The 25,610-nt window shown below is 38.5% G+C and overlaps 1 protein-coding gene across 1 annotated transcript; it reads right to left on the bottom strand.

Annotated features, from left to right (window-relative positions):
* Positions 1-13,841: 13,841 nt before the first annotated feature.
* On the bottom strand, positions 13,842-24,945 carry LOC107793241 (ABC transporter B family member 2). The gene is made up of 12 exons (XM_016615554.2): positions 24,262-24,945; positions 24,067-24,121; positions 23,795-23,970; positions 21,510-21,710; positions 20,632-20,891; positions 19,212-19,752; positions 17,119-17,498; positions 16,435-16,874; positions 15,800-16,041; positions 15,473-15,720; positions 14,621-15,033; positions 13,842-14,529 (listed from the first exon to the last, which is right to left on the bottom strand). Exons 1-12 carry the CDS (start codon positions 24,535-24,537, stop codon positions 13,979-13,981), a joined length of 3,783 nt encoding a protein of 1,260 aa, XP_016471040.2. The 5' UTR covers positions 24,538-24,945; the 3' UTR covers positions 13,842-13,978.
* Between the last annotated feature and the right edge of the window lie 665 nt (positions 24,946-25,610).

Here is a 25,610-nt window from a genome sequence, read left to right as displayed (position 1 = left end):
CATTGTGAAAATGTGGTCCGCATTTTGGCCGCACAACTAAACCCTAAATATTCTGAAGAAGATGATGAAATGCGGTGTCTTTGCGATCGCAGATTTGACATGCGGACCGCAAATTCACCACAGAGTGATACAGAGATTTCAGTTTTGAACCATATAGCCATGTCAATTCTGCGATGGTTATGCGGTCCGCATAGTAGTTATGCGACCGCATAACTCACCGTAGAATGAGACCACCAGTTGAGACTACAAGATCTGCGACAAGTCTGCGGTCCACATTATGGTTTTGCGATCGCAGACCAGATCGCATTTTCTTTCTTTCTTTTCATTCGTCTGTATCTTCTCCATATTATTAATGATGTCACTCACTCTTCACCATTGTGTAGATATGGGTCAAAAGAGACACTCATCAAAGCGGGCTTCCACTAGTAAGCTATCGCGGATAGAGGACAACATGCCGAGCCCCTACCAGTCTGAGGCGGAGGAGCTCAGGCCCTCAATCAATATAGATGCTGAAGAGAGAAGGAAACGAGGTAAAGATTTCCAGCTCCGATTTGGGGTTGATGGGTCCAGGGAGGTATTTAGAAAAGGGCTCACAAAGCGCAAAATCCTGGGCGAGAAACAATTGAGCTTGAACGGGCTCAAAGACAAATACCCCCATATCTTGGAAAACATAAAAACACGGAGATGGGAGAACTTCACTGAGCCACCCACGGAGTACAATGAGACCCTTGTAAGGGAATTCTATGCATCATATGGGGCCTGCAGGACGAAATACCACAAACGCAACAAAGTTTTCACCGACCAAGTGCTTGTCCGGGGAAAGACTATTTTCTGCAACATTGAGTCCCTTAATGAGTTCTACGTCAAAGGATGGAGAGCAAGCATAGCTGAGTACACTAAAAAATTCAAAAATAAGGAGAATGAATGTGGATGGATTGCCTCAGTAATAGCAAAAGGGACTCCCGCTTGGGTCGATCCTCAGCACAAGATATATAAGGAAGATCTCACGAGAGAGGGTCGCTACTGGCTCAGTTTTGTCACTTCTCGGTTGGTACCAACTCAAAATGAAACTGAAATAGCCATCGAGAAGGCCCTTCTGATTGCTTGCATCATGACTGGTATCAAGATAGATGTGGGAGCATTGATATTTCAAGAAATAGGGATCTGAGCAATGCAGCATGCAACTTCACTTCCTTTCCCTTGCCTGATCACAGCTCTGTGTAAAGCTGTGAAAGTTCCCATCCTGCCAACTGATAAAACTGGAAAGGAAACGAGGGATATTGATATCACACGTATCATGGATATCTCTCGTATCACTATTGCTGCTACCCCATCACAGGTTCAGGTCCAAGATCCGATTGATCTAGAGCACAGTGACTCCCAGACACCAGTGACTCCTCAGGTTACAGTGGCCCCCACTTCCACTTCTGAGACTGCTTCTCAGTCCACCACTGTCCAGCCTGCTATCACCATTCCTGTTGTCTCGAAGCTTGGTCTACTGGCTCAGCATGCCAATGACAAAGTAGGTCAGCTTTTGAAGACATTGCCAAATCTAATCAAACAAGCCCTGACGCCCATGCAATCCTCAGTGACGGCCCTCCAACAGCAACAGTCAAAATATGAGGATCGTCTACGGCAACTTGAGTTGAGGGTGGAGAAGATAGAGCGGGGTAAAGTTAGTGGGTTTCCTGGACTCAAGAAGGAGGTTTCTTCTATAAAGACTGAGCTCCAAAAGATGCAGAACTTGGAGTTCGATCTATCATCCCTCCTTCCCACAGATGGTGATCAGGTGACAGGCACAGCACCTCCGGACTTAGGTCTTGACTTCACTGCATTGATGACTGATACTGCCCCTCCTATTGTCGGAGCTTCCTAGCCTAAAGCCCCTCTATCTCATATTGTGATCCATTCTGGGAGGAGTTTGGAGGTTCTGGTAAGTCAGAAGATGAGGATGAAGATAGGAGTGAGGATGAGGAAAGTTCTGGATATTCAAGCGATGATGGCCCTCAGGATAAAGGAAAGCAGATTGCGGATGCCTCTATCGAGGATGCTATTATTGAGGAGGCTGCTATTGCAGAAGTGGAACTAGTAGATATGCAGACAGCGATCCAGCGGTCTCTAGTAGACATGGCCAGCCCTATAGCTCCATTAGTCACCCCGCCATCAGTGGGCGAGAGTAGCAGCTCACAGGCTCTAGCACCAGCTCCAGCTCCAGCTCCAACTCCTGCTTTGGACCAGACTGAGAGCATTACTCTATCAGGAGAGGTCACTCCTCAGACCGAGCTCACATCGGTCCCAACTTCCACATCCGAGGGTGACCCCTCCAATACTCAGCCAGCTACTGACTCCCATAGCACTTAGTGTGCCTCAGGGAGCCCCCCTCAAACTCATCTCTCTGTTTTTATGCATTGGGGACAATGCATGCTTTTAGTTGGGGGTGGAGGGTAGCATTGTAGATATTTTTGTGATATTGGAAACTGTTGTACATATGCATATCTTTATGTTACAATCAGACTCTTGTACTTATGTGTATTTTGTGTTCTGTATATATTAGTATGACTTCGGTACATGAGTTGTGTTATTAAATTCGTGATGATGTTAATATTAGTGTTTGTTTTGTGCTCAGAATAGCGTTGTGTAAATATGATACCGTTGTCCATATAAAAGACTTCGGTACCTCTCCCGGTTCTTTTCCAAGGGTGTAATAGTAGAACCAGGATCGTAGAATGAATCATTTCGACCGGTTTGGTGTAATTGCCTAGTATCAAGCATGTGTGTCTGTACATAGCATATACCCTTCCACATATAAAAAAATATTGTTTTTGTCGACTTTTCCCGATGATGGATGGATTGATAATTTTCTTAAGGGAATTAGTCTTTGTGATCAACTTTGTGAACTTGAGGCTCGCTCTGTGACTCTATGGCGGCCTAGAGTTATATATGTGTCTATGATAAAAGCCTTGAGTTTCCAAGTGTTAACTCGAAAGCATCAAATTATGTGAATGAAACAGTTCGTGTACCATGTGTGTGTGAGTTCTCTGTGTGTATATAACTCTCGTGTTTACTTCTATCATCTAGAACTTGCCCGGTTGGTTTTTCAATGCTAATGATAGTATGTTTGGTTGGAGGGATGATCTTAGGCATTCTTTGTCTTATTTGCTAGACCTCTGTAGCCTTTCAAGCCGACCTGTACATAAATAATATCACTAGTACCCAATTTGAGCCTTTAAGCCTTTTCTTTGGCCAACTCATTACAAACCTCTCCTTTTTTTGTAAAATAATCCCCTCTCTTGAACCCGTCCCTCCTTGAACATTGAGAACGAGGCTAAAAGCCTAAGTTGGGGGTGGTGTCGCAGTGGAGATTGGTAAGGTTGTACGTTGAGTTAGGACCACATGCCTCAAAAGTGTTTGTTTTAGATTATTCAAGCTCCAAAAGAGAAAAAAACAAGAGAAAGATTTGTGTAAAAAAAATAAAAAAAAAATAAAAAAGAGAGAGAAAATATGTGTATGTATATAAAGTATGGAGCCTTGAATAAAATTAGAAGAGGTATGTAAGGTGGTTCTATATTGGAAACTAGACGCAAATGAGGCTATGAGGGTTTGAAAAGAAGCAAAGTAAAAAAAAATGGAAAATTGTGAGTAGTGTTCAAGGAGGGTGAAGTCACTTGTACCCAAATGTCTATCCAACCCTTCCCGAAACCTACATTACAAGCTTAAAAAGTCCTTATGAAACCTCCAACCGAACATTCTTGAATAAGCGGTGAATTAAAATAAGGGCAAGCTTATGGTATGAAATGTTGTAACACTTGAAGTTCTTTATGAGAGTGAGTGTATTTGTAAATTGTCCCTTTTTGTTGTCCTTGTAAATATTGTGATTTTGGGACCTTCTTTCTAGTGAGGGTACATGAACTGTGGAGTTAAACAAAAGTTGAGCTTTTGAGTCAAATGCAATTGCACTCAGCTGAGGGTAACATTTTGTCGCAATGTCTGAGGCTCAAGGTTCACAAGTTGATTAGTTTTCCTTGTATATACTATCAGTTCAGGAAGGGTAAAACAATTATAGATGCATGCTTGAAGTACTAGCAATGAACACCACCCGTAGTCATTATCGTTTCATGTTTTGTAATAAAGTCTAGAATAGGCTAAGTTTGTTTTAGTTGCTTGAGGACAAGCAAGAGTTTAAGTTGGGGGTGTTGATGTGCCGGACAAATTCGGCACATTTCAATACTAATTGCTTAGATTTTAGCTTGTTTTAATGCAATTATCTCTGTTACTTATGTATTTTTGTTGTTTCTACAGTACATAAGGACTGAGAACCCAAGAACATGGAAATGGAAGCAAAAAGACAAGAAAAGAGCAAAATGTAGCAAAAATGTTGGTCTGCGATACACTATGCGATCGCAGATCAGACATGCGAGCCGCAGAATGCACGTCAAATCGCAGACAAAAGCAGAGATCTGGGTTAAATCTCAAGTCAAGAATGCGGTCCATTATGCGACCGCAGAACCAACATGCGAGCCGCAGAGTGAACCGCAAACCAACCATGAAGGTCACTGAAGGACGAAGATGCGATCGCATTTTTGCATGCGATCCGCATAATTGGAATGCGAAGAAGACTTGTAAACTAGGGTTCCAGTCAGCGATGAGGATGTTCAAGATGCGGACCGCATATGTGCTCTGCGACAAGAATGCGATCGCATATCAGACCTGAAAGGGCATTTTTGTCCGTTTTCTGTCCCGATTTTGAGTCCACTATAAATAGTTTTATGATGTCTTTGTGGGCTCATCTTGTCTAGTCTTTGAACCACATTCCAAAACATTAATATACCTCACTTTTGGAAGCTTTTGGGTGAAGATTCTCTATTTTGTAATCTTTTATGACATTAAATACTCTTTGGTTTTTGTATTGTAGTATGAGTAGCTAACTTTAAATACTAAGGTTATGGACCCTAAATGGGTGTTATGCTAATGGGTGTTTAACATTGAATATATATATAATGGCTGGTTGATATTTGTTTACTTCTCATTCTTCATTTATTGTTGGTGGTTGCAAACATTAACAAGTGCCATTAAATTCTTGCTTTGCTTGGGAAAGTGGGTTAGAATTTGGTAGAAGTAAATATCAATGACTCAAGGCTATCGCTTAGGAATAAGTGGGTTTTACTTGGCATATATTGATGGTTCTAAATTGCAACTCTTTTATATTTGGGAAAATTATAAAGAGAAAATACTACTCAACTATTGGGAAATATTGGGTAGTCACTTAGACATCATTTGCATATCAAAAGAACCTTCCATTAGAAATATATCATATTAACACCGATAAGTATTACACTCCATTAAAGGGGACACAACCTTGGTTTTTTTAATCCAATTAATTAGTCTATAAATATTCCAATTAGTTGATACTTCCAACCAAACTCAATTCATACTCTTGTTACTATAAAACCATTCTCTTGTTATTGTTAACAGAATAGAGATACGACTTTAATCGAGCAACATACTATAAGAGTAACCTTTTCACACCTATTCCCTGTGGGATTCGACCCCAACCTTGTTGGGTTATTATATTTGACGCCGACCGTCTTACACTATTTATTAAAGTGTAATTTGAGCATATTAGTTAGTCCAAAAATCAGTCCTATACTACAAAGAAAATCAAAGAAAACAAGAAAAAAAAACACATGGGTTGCCTCCCAAGAAGCGCCTAATTTAACGTCGCGGCACGACGCAGGTTACCATCACATCATTTGAAGTGAAGAAGTGCCACCACGTGGATGTCATCAATTTTCCCAAGATAATTCTTGACCCGGTGCCCGTTAACTCTGAAGACTTCACCATTTTTATTTTTCAAATCAAGAGCACCAAAAGGGGTCACAAACACAACTTCAAATGGTCCACTCCATTTGGATTTGAGCTTTCCCGAAAACAGACGTAACCGGGAGTTGAACAAGAGAACCAAATCACCTACTTTGAACTCCTTTTCACGAGCATATTTGTCATGAAGGTACTCCATCTTGTCCTTATACAAGGACGAACTGGAGTAGGCATGGAATCTAAATTCATCGAGTTCATTGAGCTGCTCTATACGAAGATTGGCTGCAACATCCCATTCAAGATTCAACTTCCTCAAAGCCCACATGGCCTTGTGCTCTAACTCAACCGGAAGATGGCAAGCTTTTCCAAACACCAACCGATACAGAGACATACCAATTGGAGTTTTGTAATCCCTCCGATAAGCCTATAGAGCGTCATCCAACTTCTTTGACCAATCAGTCCTATTTGCATTGACCGTCTTTGACAATATGCTTTTGATTTCCCGGTTAGAGACTTCCACTTGACCACTTGCTTGAGGGTGATAGGGGGTAGAAACTTTGTGATTGACACCATACTTAGAAAGCAACGTGTCGAAAGCTTTATTGTAAAAATGAGATCCCCCGTCACTAATAATCACACGGGGAGTGCCAAACCTTGTGAAAATGCTCTTCTTAAGAAATGCAACAACACTTCGGGCTTCATTGTTAGGCAAAGCCACAGCTTCAACCAATTTTGAGACATAGTCAACCGCCATGAGAATGTAAGTATTCCCACAAGAGCTAACAAATGGACCCATGAAATCGATTCCCCAAACATCAAAGATATCCACTTCAAGAATGGTATTGAGAGGCATCTCATCCCTTTTTGAAATTCCACCCGCTCTTTGGCAATCGTCATACCTCTTCACAAAATCACCCGCATCTTTGAACAAGGTTGGCCAATAGAATCCACAACTAAGAACTTTCGAGACGGTCCTCACCCCACCGTGATGGCCACCATAGGTTGAAGAATGACAAGCCTCTAAGATACTCAATTGTTCTTCCTCCGAGACACATCTACGAATCACTCCATCCGTGCAAATCTTGAACAAGTATGGCTCATCCCAATAGAAATCCAAACTATCCCTCTTGAGCTTCTTCCTTTGGTTAGAAGAGAGCTCACATGGGATTACTCTAGTCACAAGGTAATTGGCAACATCGGCAAACCATGGCATATCATTCATTGACACCGCAAGGAGTTGTTCGTCGGGAAATGAATCATTGATCTCAAGGCCATCACAAGGCCTCCCCTCCTCTTCCAAACGGGACAAGTGGTCAGCCACTTGGTTCTCACTACCTTTCCGGTCCACAATTTCTAGATCAAACTCTTGAAGTAGTAACACCCATCGCATCAATCTTGCCTTGGAGTCTTTCTTTGTCATCAAGTACCTAAGGGTGGCATGATCGGTGTGCACTATGACCTTGGCCCTTATAAGATATGACCAAAACCTTTCCATTGCAAATACTATAGCCAACAACTCTTTTTCGGTAACCGTGTAGTTTCTTTGAGCCTCATTCATGGTCTTGATTGTGTAGTACACTAGATGAAACATCTTGTTAACCTTTTGACCCAAGATAGCCCCAACCGCAATGTCACTTGCATCACACATGAGCTCGAAAGGCAAGCTCCAATTTGGTACGGTAATGATTGGGGTAGTGGTCAACTTAAGCTTAAGAAGCTCAAATGCTTGCATACATCCCTCATCGAACACAAACTTTACATCCTTTTCTAGTAGCTTGCACAAGGGGTTTACCACCTTTCAAAAATCTTTTATAAACCTCCGGTAGAAACCCGCGTGCCCAAGAAAACTCCTCACCCCCTTGACGGAAATGGGGGGAGGAAGCCTTGAAATCAACTCTATCTTGGCTTTGTCAACTTCAATTCCATGCTTTGAAATCTTGTGGCCCAACACTATGCCTTCCTCCACCATGAAGTAGCATTTTTCCCAATTAAGCACGAGATTGGTGTCTTCATATCGGGCTAATACTCTATCCAAATTTCTCAAACACTCTTCAAAGGAATCACCAACCACACTGAAATCATCCATGAAGACCTCAAAGATATCTTCCACCATGTTGGTGAAAATAGCCATCATGCATCGTAGGAAGGTCGCCGGAGCATTACACAAACCGAATAGCATCCTAGAGAAAGCAAATGTGCCATACGGACAAGTGAATGTGGTCTTTTTCTGATCTTCCAGAGCAATCAAGATTTGATTATACCCCGAGTATCCATCCAAAAAGCAATAAAAAGCATGCCCCGCAAGACGATCAAGCATTTGGTCAAGGAATGGAAATGGGAAATGATCCTTTCGGGTCACCTTGTTTAGCTTCCGGTAGTCCATACATACCCTTCATCTGGTAACTGTCCGAGTGGAAATAAGTTCATTGTTTTCATTTTTTGCCACAGTCATACCACCCTTTTTCGGTACACATTGCACCGGAGAAGTCCATGAGCTATCGGAAATGGGGTACACAACACCGGCATCCAACCACTTGATCACTTCTTTCTTCACCATTTCTTGTATTGCCTTGTTCAATCTTCTTTGATGCTCTAAGGAAGGCTTTGCATCATCCTCCAATATAATTTTGTGCATATAGAATGTGGGGCTTATTCCCCGAATGTCAGCCAAAGTCCATCCAACTACCCTTTTCTGCTTTTGAAGCACCGCCAAAGTGGCCTCAACCTGCATGTTAGTAAGGCAAGAAGAAAGAATAACTAGTAAAGTAGAATTTGAGCCCAAGAACTCATACCTGAGGTATGGAGGAAGTGGTTTCAACTCCAACACCGGTGGCTCCTCAATTGATGGTTTTGTTGATGGAGTTTTCCGGTTTTCAACATCCAAAGACAATTTTCTAGGCTCATAAGAATAAGAGCCCATTCCATGTAAAGCATTATCGCACTCCACTCGGCTTGCATCCTCATTGACATCAAGATTTAACAATACAGCTTCCAATGGGTCCTCCACATTGATCATTGCACTGGTGTCATCAATTATCACTATTGTGATGATGTCAACAAAAGAGCACACCTCGGTACTATTGGGCTGCTTCATAGATTTGTACACATGAAGACGACCTTTTCATCTCCCACTCGGAAAGTGAGCTCACCCGCTTCAACATCAACCAATGCCTTCCCCGTTGCAAGGAAAGGCCTTCCCAAGATAATAGGAACCTCATAGTCCACCTCACAATCCAGAATCACAAAGTCGGTCGGCAATATGAATTTGTCCACTCGGATAAGCACGTCATCAATAATGCCCAAAGGTCACTTCATCGATCGATCCGCCATTTGAAGTCTCATTGAGGTTGGCCTAGGTTGCCTGATACCCAAAGTTTTGAAAACCGAGTAGGGCATCAAATTGATACTAGCTCCCAAGTCACATAGAGCCTTGGCAAAATCTACACTCCCAATAGTGCAAGGAATGGTGAAAGCACCGGGATCTTCAAGCTTCGGGGCCATTGAATGCACTATAGCACTAACTTGGTGAGTCATCTTTATAGTTTCACAATCCATAAAACGCTTCTTTGCAACCAAGTCTTTCATGAATTTTGCATAACCCGATATTTGTTCAAGTGCCTCCACCAAAGGCACATTAATAGATAAGCTCTTCATCATGTCAATGAACTTTTTAAACTGATTATCATTCTTCTGCTTCGCGAGGCTTTGAGGATAAGGTGGAGGTGGCCTTGGCAAAGGAGCCTTGGCTTTTGTCACAACCGGCTCCGGCATGTCAATTATGTGTTCCCTAGGCGGGTTCACATCATTTTGAGTTTTCACCTCGACTTTTTGAATATCAATCCTCACTTCATTGTTCACATTTTCATCAACCACATCTTCACCTACCAAAATGACTTCGTCATCTTACAACTCAACTTCATCATCTACGACTTGTTTTTGCTTAGAGGCATTCACATCACCGCCTCTCCCACTTCTTGTTGTAACCTCCATAACATGATTGTTCCCACCCTTTGGGTTTACTACCGTATAACTTGGTAGAGCACCCTTCGAGCGAGTATTCAATGACTGAGAGATTTGGCCTAAATACACCTCCAACTTTCGGATAGAGGTATTGTGAGAAGCTAACTGTGCATCAGAATCCGCATTCCTCTTCATCATCTGCTCGAACATCATTTCAATTCGACCCATATCATTACTCGAAGAACTAGGACCTTGAGATAGAAATGGTGGTGGATTGTTCGGTTGTTGGTACATTGGGGGCCTTTGAAAGCCTTGCCCCCAGTTTCCTTGGTTTCCATTGTTCTATCCTCCTTGATTATTATTGCCACCCCAATTATTGTTATTACCATTCCAATTCCCTTGGTTGCCTTGATTGTTGTTCTGATTGTCCCAGTTGTTGTTTTGGTTGTTGTTCCCCCAATTACCACTGTTTTGTTGTTGGTTGCCCCAATTGCCTTGAGGTCGCCACTGTTGTTGGTTGGAATAGTTGCCCCGTTGGCCTTGATAATTGTTTACATATTGAACCTCTTCACTTTGGTCATCATAACCATCATTTTGAAAACCATCACATGCATCATCAAATTTCTCAGAATTCCCTTGGTTTTGTTGCCTTCTTTGCCTTTTCTTGTTGACAAGCATATTAACACCCTCCATGGCATTCACTTGGCGAGAATTTTGGACTTGTTGTAACTGTGCCTTAGCCAATTGAATCATAGTAGTTGTCAACTCCGCTATAGCTTGTCCATGGTCATGTAATTCCTTATGCAAATGAATAACTGTAGGGTCACCTTGAGGTACATTAGCTCTACTTTGCCATGCAGAAGAAGTGTCCGTCATCTCATCAAGTACATCACATGCCTCATCATATGACAGCTTCATAACGTTGCCCCCGGAAAATTGGCTCACTATGCATTGATTTGTTGTACTGATGCCCCGGTAGAAAGTTTGTTGGATCATAGCATCGGTCATATCATTATTGGGGAATTCCTTCACCATCGTTCTATACCGCTCCCAAATATCATGCAAAGGTTCCGTGGGCTCTTGCTTGAAAGCCAATATCTCATCTCGAAGTGCCGCCATATGCCCGGGTGAAAAGAATTTAGAAATGAATTTATCCGCCAACTCATCCCAAGTTGTGATGGAATGGTTGGGGAGTTTCTCGAGCCAATCTAATGCCTTCCCCCGAAGTGAGAATGGGAAAAGTCTCAACCTAAGAGCATCCTCGGACACATTCGTCTATTTGCTCCCCCAGCACCACGAACCCCTTGAAATGTTTGTAGGCATTTTGATCCACAGCGCCCGTGAAGTATCCACACTGCTCAAGTAAGGTCAATATCACATTGGTTATCTGAAAGTTGTACGCCCGGATTCTGGGTGGGACAATAGCACTTACATAACCCTGGTTCGAAAGTACTCTGGGAGCCACTCTTGGAGGTGGCAGAGGAGGGTCAGGAATATTGTCATTTGGATTAGCATTGGCATTGCGGCCTCTACGTTGTCCTTGAGGTACAAGAGGCACCTCATCTTGCTCAGCATCATCTACCTCCTCCCCCGCAATCACGTTTCCAAGAGGGTCATTAGCATTATTCAAAGCCATATTGGTACCTGAGTAGTGACACAAACAAGTAAGTAACAAAGAAAGAAAGAAGAACAATACACAAAACTAACTAAATAGATAGCCAAAACCGTTAGCTCCCCGGTAATGGCGCCAAAAAGTGATCGCAACCTACTCCGCACCACTAATAAGTAGCCAGAGAGGGTCGCAATAGCTTTTACCCATTTTTGGGTCGGGATTGATTTCCACAGAGAGCTAGAAAGGGAGTTGAGTATCTATTTAGGTTGGGATTGCGTATTGGTTCCAAATTGCACTTCTATTCATTTTTGGGTTTTATTTTATAATTCTACTATTATCAAACTACAAATTATAATTGCAAATAGATTAAGCTAAGAGTAAAATGCTACAAGTTGTTCAAATATTCTAAAAGACACTAGGGTAATGACTTTCACCTAGGTGGCCAATTGACGGGTAATTGCGTCCAAGACACGATTGACATGATTGGGGAATATGTTATAACCGTCCCGAGTACTTTTATCTATCCAACGTGTATAGACTGTTGTCTGATGTATAAAAGTGTATATATTATTCTTTTACCTAACCTTATCTATCCAATGTGTATTGACTATTTTGTATAGAAGTTTATAATTAAGAAGTTGCTGACATTTCTATTAAAACAAAAATTTAGTATATATTTTGTATAGTGACAGTCTATTTTGTATATTTTTTGTATAATGACAGTCTCTTGTATATAAATTGTATAGTGTAGTCTATTTAGTATAATATTTTGTATAGTGACAGTCTATTTAGTATATTATTTTTATAATAACAATTTATTTTGTATATATTTTGTATAGTGACAGTCTATTGTATATATTTTGTATACTGACAGTCTATTGTATATAAATTGTATAGTGACAGACTATTTTGTATATTTTTTTCTATAGTGACAGTCTATTTTGTATAGTGACGCTCTATTTTGTATATATTTTGTATCCCGAGTACTTTTATCTATCTAACGTGTATAGACTGTTGTCTGATGTATAAAAGTGTATATATTATTCTTTTACCTAACCTTATCTATCCAACGTGTATAGACTATTTTGTATAGAAGTTTATAACTAAGAAGTTGCTGACATTTCTATTAAAACAAAAATCAAAGAATGGTAATGAACAAAATCTATAGGTCCACCTCACAAAAAGAATAAAGTAATTCTATTGAAAAAGAAAAAAAAACGAGAGAAGTAAAATGTACAAAGGCTATTGTGTATATGTGGACAAAGATCAAACTTGTTTGTTTTGTTTACTTATTTACTACTTGTCTTCATCTTCGTTCGTTGATTATCTGCCTTTTACCTTAACCTCCTTTTCTTTTTGTATGTCAAACCCGAAATCGGCAGCTTCAATCTAGACGCAAGTAAAACTCATGTAGCAAGAAGAATAGAGTAGTATCGGCTGATGATGATACAAAAATATAAGAATTAGTGTTCAGGTTACATGGGCAGATCTAAATTTTTTACAAGTCTAATTACTGACTGTCTGGAGTCACTAGTAAAAGTCCTTTGTGCTATTCGTGCTTTCAACAACATAAGGGAAGGAAGAATCCGCAAGAATAAGTTTCTATCGAGCCCCATCCAACTCAGGCTTCTCTTTCCCTAGGAATCCTAACTTAGTAATTGACTACAGTGACGATGTTTATAACTTTTGGCGACAAAGATTTGCTTATACAGATGCATCGTCATGATCCATGGAAGCTGTGGTGGCTCCAGCGTCAACATGCTCCTCTTCCTTAGGCTGCTCCTCTGGTGCTTCGGCTAGCTTTGATGTTGAACCAGCTTGAGGCTTATGAGTAGTTTCAGCAGGAGGCTGATCTGGTTCTTCAGCTGGCTTTGATGTTGAATCAGCCGGAGGCTTAAGCGGTGTATCAACAGGAGACTTCTCCGGTGCTTTGGTTTTTCAGTTACTAGCCCTTATTATTGTTTTTAGGCTATGACTTATATGGGGTCATTTTGTGGCTACCGGGTGATATAAGTTTGGAAAAAAACAAATTTTGCTATAAATAAATTTTGCTATTTGGAAAAAAAACACAAACAAAGAAAAGAGAACGATGGGGTAATCTTTGCACTTCTGTAGTTTTACAATATTTTACAAGCAAGAAAAGCAGATTCATTTAACCCTATTTTCGAACCATTGGAGAATTTTCCTTAGTAAGTGCAAGTAACTTTTGATTTTAATTAAATTTGTTTTTTCCCTTCCAAGACTCCACTGGTGAGATTATTGTAAATTTATTTTTTTTTTCTTTTTCTTGTTAATCAGAAAGTGGTTAACCAATTATACGCCCTAAAGTTTTCAACATGATCCCCGCCCTCAAACTAGCGAAATAAACATGGAGCCTTCAAGAAAGGTAAAGATATTCCAGGGGAAGAACATTTAAAAAATAGTCTTAACACCTGAATACTAAGGATCACAATAGCCAAAGAAGCTGAGCCATATATTATTTACGATAGATCAAACAGAAAATAATGCAACTATTTTAAACATGATGAGGGAAAGAATTGTACACATTGAGTTTTGTATGATAAAATATCTCCAAGTATGTTGGTTATGCTATTGCTGTAGATGTTGGTGTTGCTGTAAGTTGATTAGCTTATAGTAGGCTCCATCCTTGTTCTCTACCAGTGCAGAGTGAGTTCCTTGCTCCACTATTTTCCCATCTTGTAAAACAGATATCTGATCTGCATTTTTTATGGTGGATAATCGATGTGCCACAATGACAGTAGTCCTGTTTTTCATCAACCTGTCTAATGCTTGTTGAACTATACGCTCAGATTCCACGTCAAGAGCACTTGTAGCTTCGTCTAACAGCAACATTTCAGGGTTCTTTAGAACAGCTCGGGCAATGGCTACCCTTTGCTTCTGTCCGCCAGATAGTTGAACTCCTCGCTCCCCAACTTGAGTCGAGTAGCCATGGGGTAGTGCACTAATGAAATTATGTGCATTAGCAAGCTTAGCTGCTTGAATCACTTCTGCCTCAGATGCTCCCTCTTTTCCATAAAGGATGTTCTCATAGATTGATGTGGCAAAAAGTGCTGGTTCTTGTTGGACCAGGCTAATGTGCTTTCTTACAGACTTGAGCTTTAGCTTCTTGATGTCTTTGCCTGTGTAAATTCCCATCACCAATATGATTAAGACAATCTCAGCTGAAAGTTGGAACGTTTCTAGTTCAAAACAATATAGGTATAAACTTACCATCAATGATCACTTTCCCTGATACTGGATCATAGAACCGTAAAATGAGAGACAGTACTGAGCTTTTACCAGAACCACTCTGCCCTACTATCGCCATACTCTTTCCTGCATGCACTCTCATATTGAAGTCTTTGAAAATGTGAACATCGGGTCTTGCAGGATAGCAGAACTCAACATCCTTAAACTCAATTGAGCCCTCAACCCTAGTTATCTCCTCTCCAGTGTCACTTAAAATTTCTGTCCTTCGATCAAGCACCTCAAATACTGATGCTACCATTTGGTTTCCTTTTATAAGATCTGGCGCCATTGCAAGGGTCTCTCCCATAGCCAGAGCGGTTACAATCAAAACCATAAACGATTTCATAACAGATTTGAAGCCGGCTATTTCCCTCCCCATCAAAACAGAACCATACCTATACAAAGTTTAGGAAGAATACATGTTAAACTATTGGGAGCTCATCTTCGTAAGGTAGGGGTAAGGTGCGTACACATTACCCTTCCCAGACCCCACTTATGGGATTACACTGGGTTTATTGTTGTTGTTGTTGTACATGTTAAACTACTGCGAGCTCAAGGGAAAACCATATTGGTACAAGGTTGTGAACTAAGTAAAATAAACAACTGTTATAATGTATGGGACTGGCTATCTACTTCACTAAACTAGTACTTCTTTCTCTTCTAGATGGTTTGTAAATATGTGAAAGAAGGTGATAAATTTATCCAGATCCCAAAATCGTTGCAGTATGTAATGGTGCAAGTATGCAAAGCACTTCACTCTGAACTACAAGCTGCATTCCCACCCAAAGGAAACCCCAACAATAATTAAGATAAGTAAAAACTTGAGCAACATACCATAAGGCAAGGGCATAAGAGGAGAAGATGAAAAACTGAGAGACTCCATAAAAGATACCGGCAATCTGACCCCTGCTAAATGACAGCTTTGCAGGTTCAACAAGTTCACGAGCATAGTGATCAGTTACCTTCTCCTCAGCGCAGAATGCTGCAACAGTTCTGATGTTACTTACAGCCTCACCGGCAAACATATTTGCTCTAAGATAGGCTTTGCTCAAGTCACCACCAAAGCCTTGCATAAAGAGTTTCTGCAAGAATAACAATACCTATCAACAGAATGATATGAAAGATATAATGACACATGCTGATGAAGGGAAAAGATTGAACCTCACTGATGTGACCACTAACGATAAGTGGATACATAGCCATGACAATAAGGGTGAGCCTCCAATTCAAGATGAATGCAATGATGAAGGAAGTGACCACCAAACCTACATTCTGTAGGAGAATGGTAGAGCGATCAACCACTACAGTTCGCAATAGAGTAGCATCACTTTCCAATCGTGATGCAAGTGTAGAACTTGAGTTGTTCATCTCATCAAACCATCCTATCTCATTTCTTAGCATAGCTGCAACCAAATATAGAAAAATGTTGGGGACTTTTTATTTGAATAGAGGACAGACAAAAAGAAGGGCAGTTACAAAGAAAGCAGATATCAACACGAGGTTTCAACAAGATGTAGCAAAGGTATGATTCAAATTTATATGAAATCATTAATCAAGACAAAATTCCTACATTTGGAAGTCCTTTAAAGATATAAATAAGCAACCTGTCGATTAAAGGAATGATACTAAAAAAAACAGAGATGAGTGAATTATATTCTAAAATTAAATATGATGAATAATATCAACGCGATGAACCAAAGTTTTACTACGCGACAAACTTATGCAATTGCAGGTCTACATATTTACACGAAAAGCAACGTCTCATACAAGAAAAACATTGATTATTATATGATTACCAGAGAACATCATTTCTCTCACGCGAAGTGTAAGACGCTCTCCTATGATTCCAAAGCAAGTATGTGCAATGGCGTGAACAACGACGGTTAATACTGCACCACCACAAAACAGGAAACAAATCCTCTTCACTTCATGGCGTGTTGTGTCCCAATCCATGTAGTAAGACACAAGGGCTTGTGACACCCCTAAGGCAAATAGAGGCATCTGAGCTCCAGCAATAAATGCACAGATAGTTCCAATAACCCCATAATACCAGTCAGGACGAATCATGGAATACAATCTCCTCGCGGAAATATTTGGTGAGTAAACGTCCTCTACACCATCAGCGCCAATACCGCTAGCAGATTTTTCAGATCGAAAGCTAGCTCCATGACTACGTGTTGTTGTTCGGGATAACTCGCGGGAATACCTTATGCTGCTTTCGCGTGAATACCTTATGCTGTAGAAAAAAGATCAAGCAAATTAACCATAAAAATAATTGAAAGATCAGGTCTCACAGCTTACAAGCAAGAACTACCACCTTTTATAATTTGTTTGAGCCTACATTAGCAGAAAATTTCCAAGTATCACCAGAACAGTAGCACTAGTCGTCAAAAGTACGACAATGTAATGCAACAATAAAGAGGATATCATGATATTTGGATATATTAGGAAGACAATGTATCAGCAGGTAAATCTTGTACCTAAGTGGTCGTCCCATGGTAGGCCCTTGAGAAGGATGGCGATGCAAAGGAGCTGCTTGTTGAAGTTGAACAAGTGATGCATAGGCACCATCTGGTTTCGAAATAAGCTCCTCATGACTTCCAGTTTCTACTATCTTGCCAGTGTTTACAACAGCTATAATATCAGCATTTCTAATGGTAGAAAGGCGATGAGCAACAATTACAGTTGTTCTTCCCACCATCACACGATCAAGAGCATCTTGTACACTTTTTTCAGACTCAGCATCAAGTGCACTCGTAGCTTCATCTAATAGAAGAATTGATGGATTCTTCACTATAGCACGAGAAATTGCAATTCTTTGCTTCTGTCCCCCAGATAACTGCACCCCCCTTTCGCCAACCTGTAAATGACACAGCTTCAGATATCTATTATGTTTTATTAAAGATAACAGTCAGTCAGTCTTATGAAGCCTTTCTTGAATATTTTCTCTGAAAAAAGTGAAGACACAAAAACTTTAGTTGAAATTTTTTTCCTTAAGTAGGAGTTTTGAGCTAAGAAAGTTTCTTAATCCTTGGGATTCTTAATTATGTCATAATCAATAAGAATATTCTGCACAATTTTTAAAATATCCTTTTCGTTGGCATATTTGATAGGAATATACAAAATATTTTCAATAATTCTCGATTTCCAAGACAAACATTCCAACTGGAGACAGTGAAGTGACTTGAGTTTGTTCTTTTTTAGAAAGAAGGTGATACTAATAAACCAATAGAATAGTTAATAATTGCCTAAATAGTGCCTCCGAATACTGAACACTTAACGAAAAGAAAAGCAGCACCAGAATTCTTCTCCCAAAACACCGCTGGTAATGCATTGTGAAAGAAAGTCCTTGTAACACGCAGGAAAAAGAATCTATTCTCAGCTATTGGAAAGAGGTATAACAACAACAACAACAACAACAACCCAGTGTGGTCTGGGAGGGTAGGATGTACGCAGCCTTACCCCTACCCTGGAAGGGTAGAGGGACTATTTCCGATAAACCCTCGGCTAAAGAAGGTGAGAGAAGCCCTGATAGCAAGCAATAGCAAAACAATAATTAGAAAACTAGATCGGAGATAGCAACAGATAATATGAAAGGGGTACTGATAACAAGTAGTAGCAAGATAACATATTTAGAAAACTAATTCCAAGGCAGCAAACGAGAGTATGAACGAAGTACTGCTAGCAAACTACGGAATTACCAATGGCAAGTAACAACGAAACGAGACATGCGAATATAACAAACTAAGGAAAAAAGGGTACCATACTAGCGCTAATACTATCAAGCTAGAGAAGACAAAGGGAGATGCACGACTACCTACTAACCTTCTACCCTAATCTTCGACCTCCACACCCTTCTATCTAGAGTCATGTCCTCGGTTAGCTCAAGTAGCGCCATGTCCCGCCTAATCACCTCTCCCCAAGACTTCTTTGGCCTACACCCTTCTATTGGAAAGAGGTATAGTGCCAGAAATCTCCAAAAGACCATTTAGCTTGTTTGTTGGCTGAGAGTAGCCGAAATAGTTACAAAGACAAAGCGAAGAAATCCAATTTTTAGAGGAGGAACTCAATATCCAAACAATACTACCATGAATACAACAATGAAGGAAAAGTCATTTTTGGAACAATAACCGGAAATTCAATCAACCTATACTTCTTGGCCATAGGTGCAGTCAAAACACCCAAGTTAGTGACCAAATCCAGTCCCACACCCACATCTGAATTGTGTCGGATCGACATGGGTTTGGCAAGGATTTTGAAGGATCTGAGCAAGATAGACTCATATCTCAAAACTCAAACCCTGATACAGTGAGAAGAAAGAAGAAAAAGTTTTGGGAAGTTTTGCGTGTAAAGACGCAGAAAGTTTTGCGAAGCACCCCATGCTGTAGTTGCTATTTGCTATTAGACAGCCACACAAACACTGAAATTAGCTATGTGAGAACATTTAAGGCACAATCATAAGCAAGTACTTATTAAGTAATAAATAAATAAAATAAAAAAAAATAGAAGCACCCATTTTATTCTCTTTGCTATAGTGTGACATCACCTAGTACATGTAAAGGACAGAATGTACCTGAGTTTCGAACCTATCCGGGAGGTTGTTGATGAAAGTCATTGCTTCTGAAAGTTTGGCCGCACGTGCAATATCTTCTAGGCTAGCATCACCTTTTCCGTAGAGAATGTTCTCTCTAATGGTTGTAGCGAAAAGGGCGGGTTCTTGATTTACCAGCCCTATTTGCTGTCTCATCCACTTCAAGTCCAGGTGCCTAATATCAGTTCCATCCAATAGTAAATGTCCCGAGAGCGGTTCATAGAAGCGTTCAATCAAAGATATAACTGTACTTTTCCCTGATCCACTTCCTCCCACAAGAGCTACAATCTTCCCTGATGGAATATCAAGAGAGATCTTGTCAAAGATTGCCACATCGGGACGAGATGGATAGCTAAAACATACATCTCTAAATTGGATGTGCCCATCTACTTTGCTCAGCTGCTGACCACTCTTGAAACTGGTTTTACTGATAGTATCTCGTTCAATCATCTCAAAAATAGGATAGGCAGCTGACTTAGCCCTGAGGAATGCTGTAATATCTGGCGCTGCCTGCCCCAGTGACCTGAGAAGCAGTTAAAGCTTTATTGAAGCCATTATTCCTCATAAACACTACAAAAGCTGGGCAGCTAGCGGAGCACCTACTTTATGACGATTAAAAGTCTGAAACCAAGATATATGCACTGGAAAACTTTCCAAGTGGCATAGACACAAAAAGACCTCTATAAACTACGGAAGAAGTTTGACCAATTATAGAAGTAACAAGTGACTAGATCAATAAGGATGAGACACCATGTCAGAGGCATCTGTTTTCTCACTTTGTTTTTGTTAGAGCATTGCCTATAAAGGGTAACCTTGCGAATTGCTCCAAATTTTGAAACGTCAAAAGGATAAATGGACGTATATCTATCCTGTAACCAATAGAGATATCTTGAACAAACAAACTTCTTTAAACACAAATCAGGTCATTGAGATTCTCGCATTACAAAACAGCAAAACTATGCTGTTTCAATTCAGTGCAAATGGTTGAGCCTAACACAATAGCCTGCCTTATCAGCAAGCCACAACTAATCTGATATCTTCTGTTTAATGCAGAAAAGTTTAGCTTGGGAGACGAAAACTGCACTTGGTGTTCTTCACATCCAACAACTACAAAAATTTGAAGCTATCGTACAAAGATCAATTTTATCAACATACAAGCATTATAAATTAGCATTACTTTAACACGACAGCTCAATCTATCAAGAATGTCTACACTGGCATGAAAGTGATTAGTCGTTATATATCATATGTAAGTAGTGATGAGATTCAGAGAAGCACCGTACTCTCAAGAAAAGAGGGCACTAGTCTCTGCTAATACTTGTAATAGTTTAGCTGTTTAAGATAATGTTGTGGAAGCATTTCGAAATTGAGTATGAAAAGGCATGAAAAGCAAAGAACTTACAGGCCAGCAATGACAACATTGAGCATGGTGGTGAAAGAATCTCCTCCATTTGCAATATTCTTGTGCACGATAATGCTAGTGAACCACACAAGCAATGACCAAGAAAGGAAAAGGACACAATGCAAGGTGCCCAAACCCATGCCCTTTGCCAATCCAGCTTTCTTTCCATACTTATAAGTGTTCAACAAGGCACCTTTATACGATTTAACGGCCTTTTCTTCTCCAGTAAATGCTTGCACTGTTCTAACATTAGCTACAACCTGATAATTGCAAACGATCACTAACAACAATCAAGGGGATTTAAAAAGTGGAATTAGGGTACTATTTATATGAGTACGCGTAAAGTATGATCATTTCTTGAATAAATTACTCTACCGTCCTAATTTATATGACACTCTTTTCATTTTGGAACCTCCAAAGGTTTGACACCACCAATTTCTGTTCAACTTTCAAAAATTCAAATTCATTGAATTATTCAAATTTTAAACAGTATGTGATATTTTCTCCATCTAGCTAACTGCTCAACCAGCTGAGAATTGCTTTTCTTGAGCCAATGGTCTATCGGGAACAACCCCTCTACTTCCACAAGTTACCTCCACAAGGTAGGAGTAACGTTTGTGTACACACTATCCTCCCAAGGATAAACTGTGGGAATACACTGGGCTGGGTATGTTATTGTTGTTTAGCTAATTCCTCAACCATTATTTTAATACTTTTCTTCCACAATCACTAATATATAATTTAAGTCAACTCTACCACCTTAAAACATATGTCCAGTCATATACCATCATAAATACAGGGCAGCTTGGAGTACATATTGACATTATCAGTTTGACATGCTAAGCAAAAGACTTTTGTCAGACAGTTGGAGCGCATACCTCTTCAGCAATTTCTCCAGCTTTAATATAGGATTTGCGAACTCGGGCGATGAGACCAGTAGCAATGTAGGCATAAATACCACCGGCGAGAGCGATCAAAGGCACAATTGAAAGAGTCACCAAGCTAATTTGCCACACCCTTATGAACCCAATTGTAAAACCAGCAAAGAAACGGCTGACATAGTGCATGAAATTTCCCACCTGCACCGCCACTCATATCCACAATGCTCATTAAAATGCTTGTATTCACAGTCAATGCTCATCAATGAACTATAGAACATTAAAGAAAACGAATATGCTCATCAATGAACTATAGAACATTAAAGAAAACAAATTCGTTTTTCTTGTTTTTGAGTACTATACGAACTCTTAACCAGATTTTGTTTTTTATTTACAATCTCCCCCTGTCCAATATATTTTACTTTTTATCATGTCACACGTCTCAAACCATAAACAAAAGTTCGATATTTAAGTTGAGAAAAATAAAAAAAAACGAGCCTAATATTTGCCAAATTTAAACTTTAATTCCATATTCCATATTTAGAGCTTATTTGGCTAAGTTTCTACCAAGTCAAAAGCATTTTTTGGTAAAAAAAAAAAAAAAAATTGTTTTGCCAAGATAGATAAGTGCTTTTGAGCACCACGAGAAGCAATTTTTTCTACTTTCGAGAATAAGCTTTAGATTCTAGCTTCTTTCAAAAAGAAAATTAATATTTTCAAAACGAAAATAACTTTATCAAAATTTTATATTTTTCAAATTATCCTCATTAATTTAAATTTTCTTTTCCTTTTTTGTTTCTACCATTCATTTTTTATTTTTCTTATTTTTTTCATCATTTTTTTATTCTTGTTTGAAATAGTCTCTACTATAAATAGATCTCCTCTTTTATATAGGATTTATGGAATTGATTTTCAATTTATATTGAACGATGCATATTGATATGTCTGAATCATCATGTAAACAATAAGTAATGTAATATTGCCAATATTATTTTTTTGGATAATTATATTTATATTGATTAAAATCTTTAATATATATTTTTATTTTATATTTTACAAATTCTATTCTCTATAACAAATAATTCTAGTTATAAATTGAATATTTACTGTCCTTTGCGTAATTTGATACTCAAAAGTATTTTAGAAAGATTGGCAAAATATAATTTGCTTATCAAATATTGCAAAAAACACTACTAAAATAAATTGGCCAAACACAAACTACTATTTTCCGAAAGTATTTTTTCGAAAAGTATTTTTGAACAAAAATACTTCTCAAAATAGATAGTTTTTTTACAGATTACCAAACAACTTTTAGTTGGACAGGGAGGGCATTTTAGTTAAAAGTCATCCTACTTTAGTTTCAATTTATTATTTAATCATAGTAATTTAATATGTTTTGACGAAAACAATGAATATGAATATTTTTCTTAGATATAACCTTACGTAAAAATAAGAAAATGGAAAAGACATAAACCCTCATATTATTTTCCTTTCCCTTTTTTTCCCTAGTATTCTTATCTTTTGACTTTAAGAAGAAGAATTTCTCAGACTATATGGTTTGGATTTCTAATAGAAAATATTGGAGTATGTAAATTAACTAACCATCGGTTCTGATTCAAATCGGGATCCATTTGTTTCATAAAAGTAAATGGTGCGGATACATCAATAGCATGTATGGGGAACTAATACTTACTAATATGACCAACATGAGTCACATGGAGTTCTTTTTCTATTACATATATTGTTCTTCGAGCATTGATGACTATCACATTCAATTTGAGAAACATTCCAAAGTAGTAGTATTAAATATTAAAATAAAAGAAGAATAAATTTTAATCACATTCTGCTTGGAAATCCAGCTGGTCAACAGAGAAAAACATAAAATCATTACTGGTCCGTAACTCCAAAATTTAATATTGATTTATAAAAATAGAAACAAACTCAAAAACTAATTAATGCCACCAAATTGCATTTACTCTTTCTCCAGATCAGCTACAGGAAAGTTAAAGCCTTTCCCTACTTTTAAGACCTATGTCCCAACTTTTCCTTCCATATAGTAATGAATAACATGATGTAACCTGAAGCTCCCAACTACTAACCAACAATAGAAATTCTTTTTTATTTATTTATTTATTTATTTATTTATTTATTTATTTTCCTTTCTCTATAGTATTCTTTTTCATAAATTCCCAAAAAGGGATTTTTGAAAACATAGTTTAACAGTGAATTAATAAGTCCAGAAACAAAATTTGAATTTGAAAATGATGGGAAATGGAAGTAGGTACCTTCTCAGAAATAGCATCTTGAACAATAATAATATCACTGGTAATTGCAGAAATTACTTCTCCAGTGGAAGCTTCAGTGTCAAAAAAACTTATATCTTGATTTAACATGGACTTCAAGTATGCCATTCTCATCTTTGCTGCTTGCCTTTCTCCACTGTGCATCCAACAAGCCACCTCTTTTTTTACAAGAAAATATTTATGACATAACTAATTAGTAGGAGAAGAATTTAGATGTCCTTATGTATGTAAAAGAAAACAAAAGTTGATCAAACCTATCCATGATGAAAATAGTACCACCACACTTAGGTACACAAAATCCAATGCGTACTGCAAAACAACAATCCAAAAAGAACATAATTAAACCTTTAACTATTCAATCGGATTTAACTTTTGAATACTTAATTTAAGAAATTATCTAGCATTTTCTTCATAGAAAATAGAGTAATTAATGTTAAAATTATGCATACCTTGGCAACTTTGTGAGAAGTTTCAGCAGGAAAAAGATAAGCGAGACCAATAATATTTATCAACTTCCCAAAGAAAATGAAGAAAACAGGAACAGAAGCACCATGTACACAAGCACCAATGGATCCAAAAAACATCAAGAAGTAGTCATAGACGTCAGCAAAAGAAAACAGCTTCAACAATGAAACTTTTCCAGGCTTTTTGCTATCTTCTTCTTTCTGCTTCATCTTTGAAGAAACACCACCCTCCCCACATACTTCATGACCTTGCTGCCTCATTTTTCTTTTAATTATGAGCAATAACAGTTTTCCTTCTTATAAACAAAACAGTAGAGAAGAAAGATGAGGTAATAATAATTATGCTGGTTAAGGTAATATAGAGAGATAGACAAGGCAAAGGAATGAGCAAACAGTACGGTGGTATGTTGCAAAAAATTCTACAACTACCACCACCATAGTTTCCGAAAAACTCAATCTCTATTCTATTATTTTTATAGACACTAATTTAATTTAATTTATTGATTTAACTTATATATATACATTGACAGCCTGACAGTCTAAACAATAAAGAATTTTTTATCCTTGTTGTGCTAGGTTATTTTTTAATTTATTACTTTTATTTTTCATGAATAATTATTTGTAATTACCTTTTAAATGACTATAAATATTATTTTATGTATTGAAGTTAAACTCTAAGACTCCTTGGTATGTATATATAGCGGACTTGACATACAGTTGAATCTCTGTTACAAAAGTATAAAATGAAAATAAATTAATTATTGGGGCTTTTTTCTCAAGAATTTTGCCGCAGGAATTGAAGTTTCATCCACTCCCTCTATCTACTTATCTGGAAGCATTAAACACCACCTCTTGAAACTTAGTTGGCACAATAATAGAACGTAGTATATACTTTAGGCTGGTTTACAAAATACTGTAAGTGTCCGTAATTGCTAACCAAATGGTCATTTATACAGCTAAAAGTATACTGCGGAGAAAATTTTCCATAATTATATATCGTTCTGACAAATTAATCAATTTTATTTAGAAATATTTGACGTTTTAAAAAAACAAGAAACATTTATTAAGTGCTTTTTTTTACCACTTCACCTTTATGCTCCAATGATAAAGTGAAGCGTTTAAAAGAAACAACAACAACAACAACCCAGTATAATCCCACTTGGTGGGGTCTGGGGAGGGTAGTGTGTACGCAGACCTTACCCTACCCTAGGGTAGAGAGACTGTTTCCAAATAGACATCCGACATCCTTCCCTCCAAGAACTTCCCACCTTGCTCTTGGGGAGACTCGAACTCATAACCTCTCGGTTGGAAGCGTTTAAAAGAAAGTTAAATTT

This window comes from Nicotiana tabacum, chromosome 1 (genome assembly GCF_000715075.1).
Source record: "Nicotiana tabacum cultivar K326 chromosome 1, ASM71507v2, whole genome shotgun sequence".
Classification (NCBI taxonomy): Eukaryota; Viridiplantae; Streptophyta; class Magnoliopsida; order Solanales; family Solanaceae; genus Nicotiana; species Nicotiana tabacum.
The sequence above is the reverse complement of the archived record's forward strand: the minus strand, read 5'-3'. Positions and strand labels throughout refer to the sequence as shown.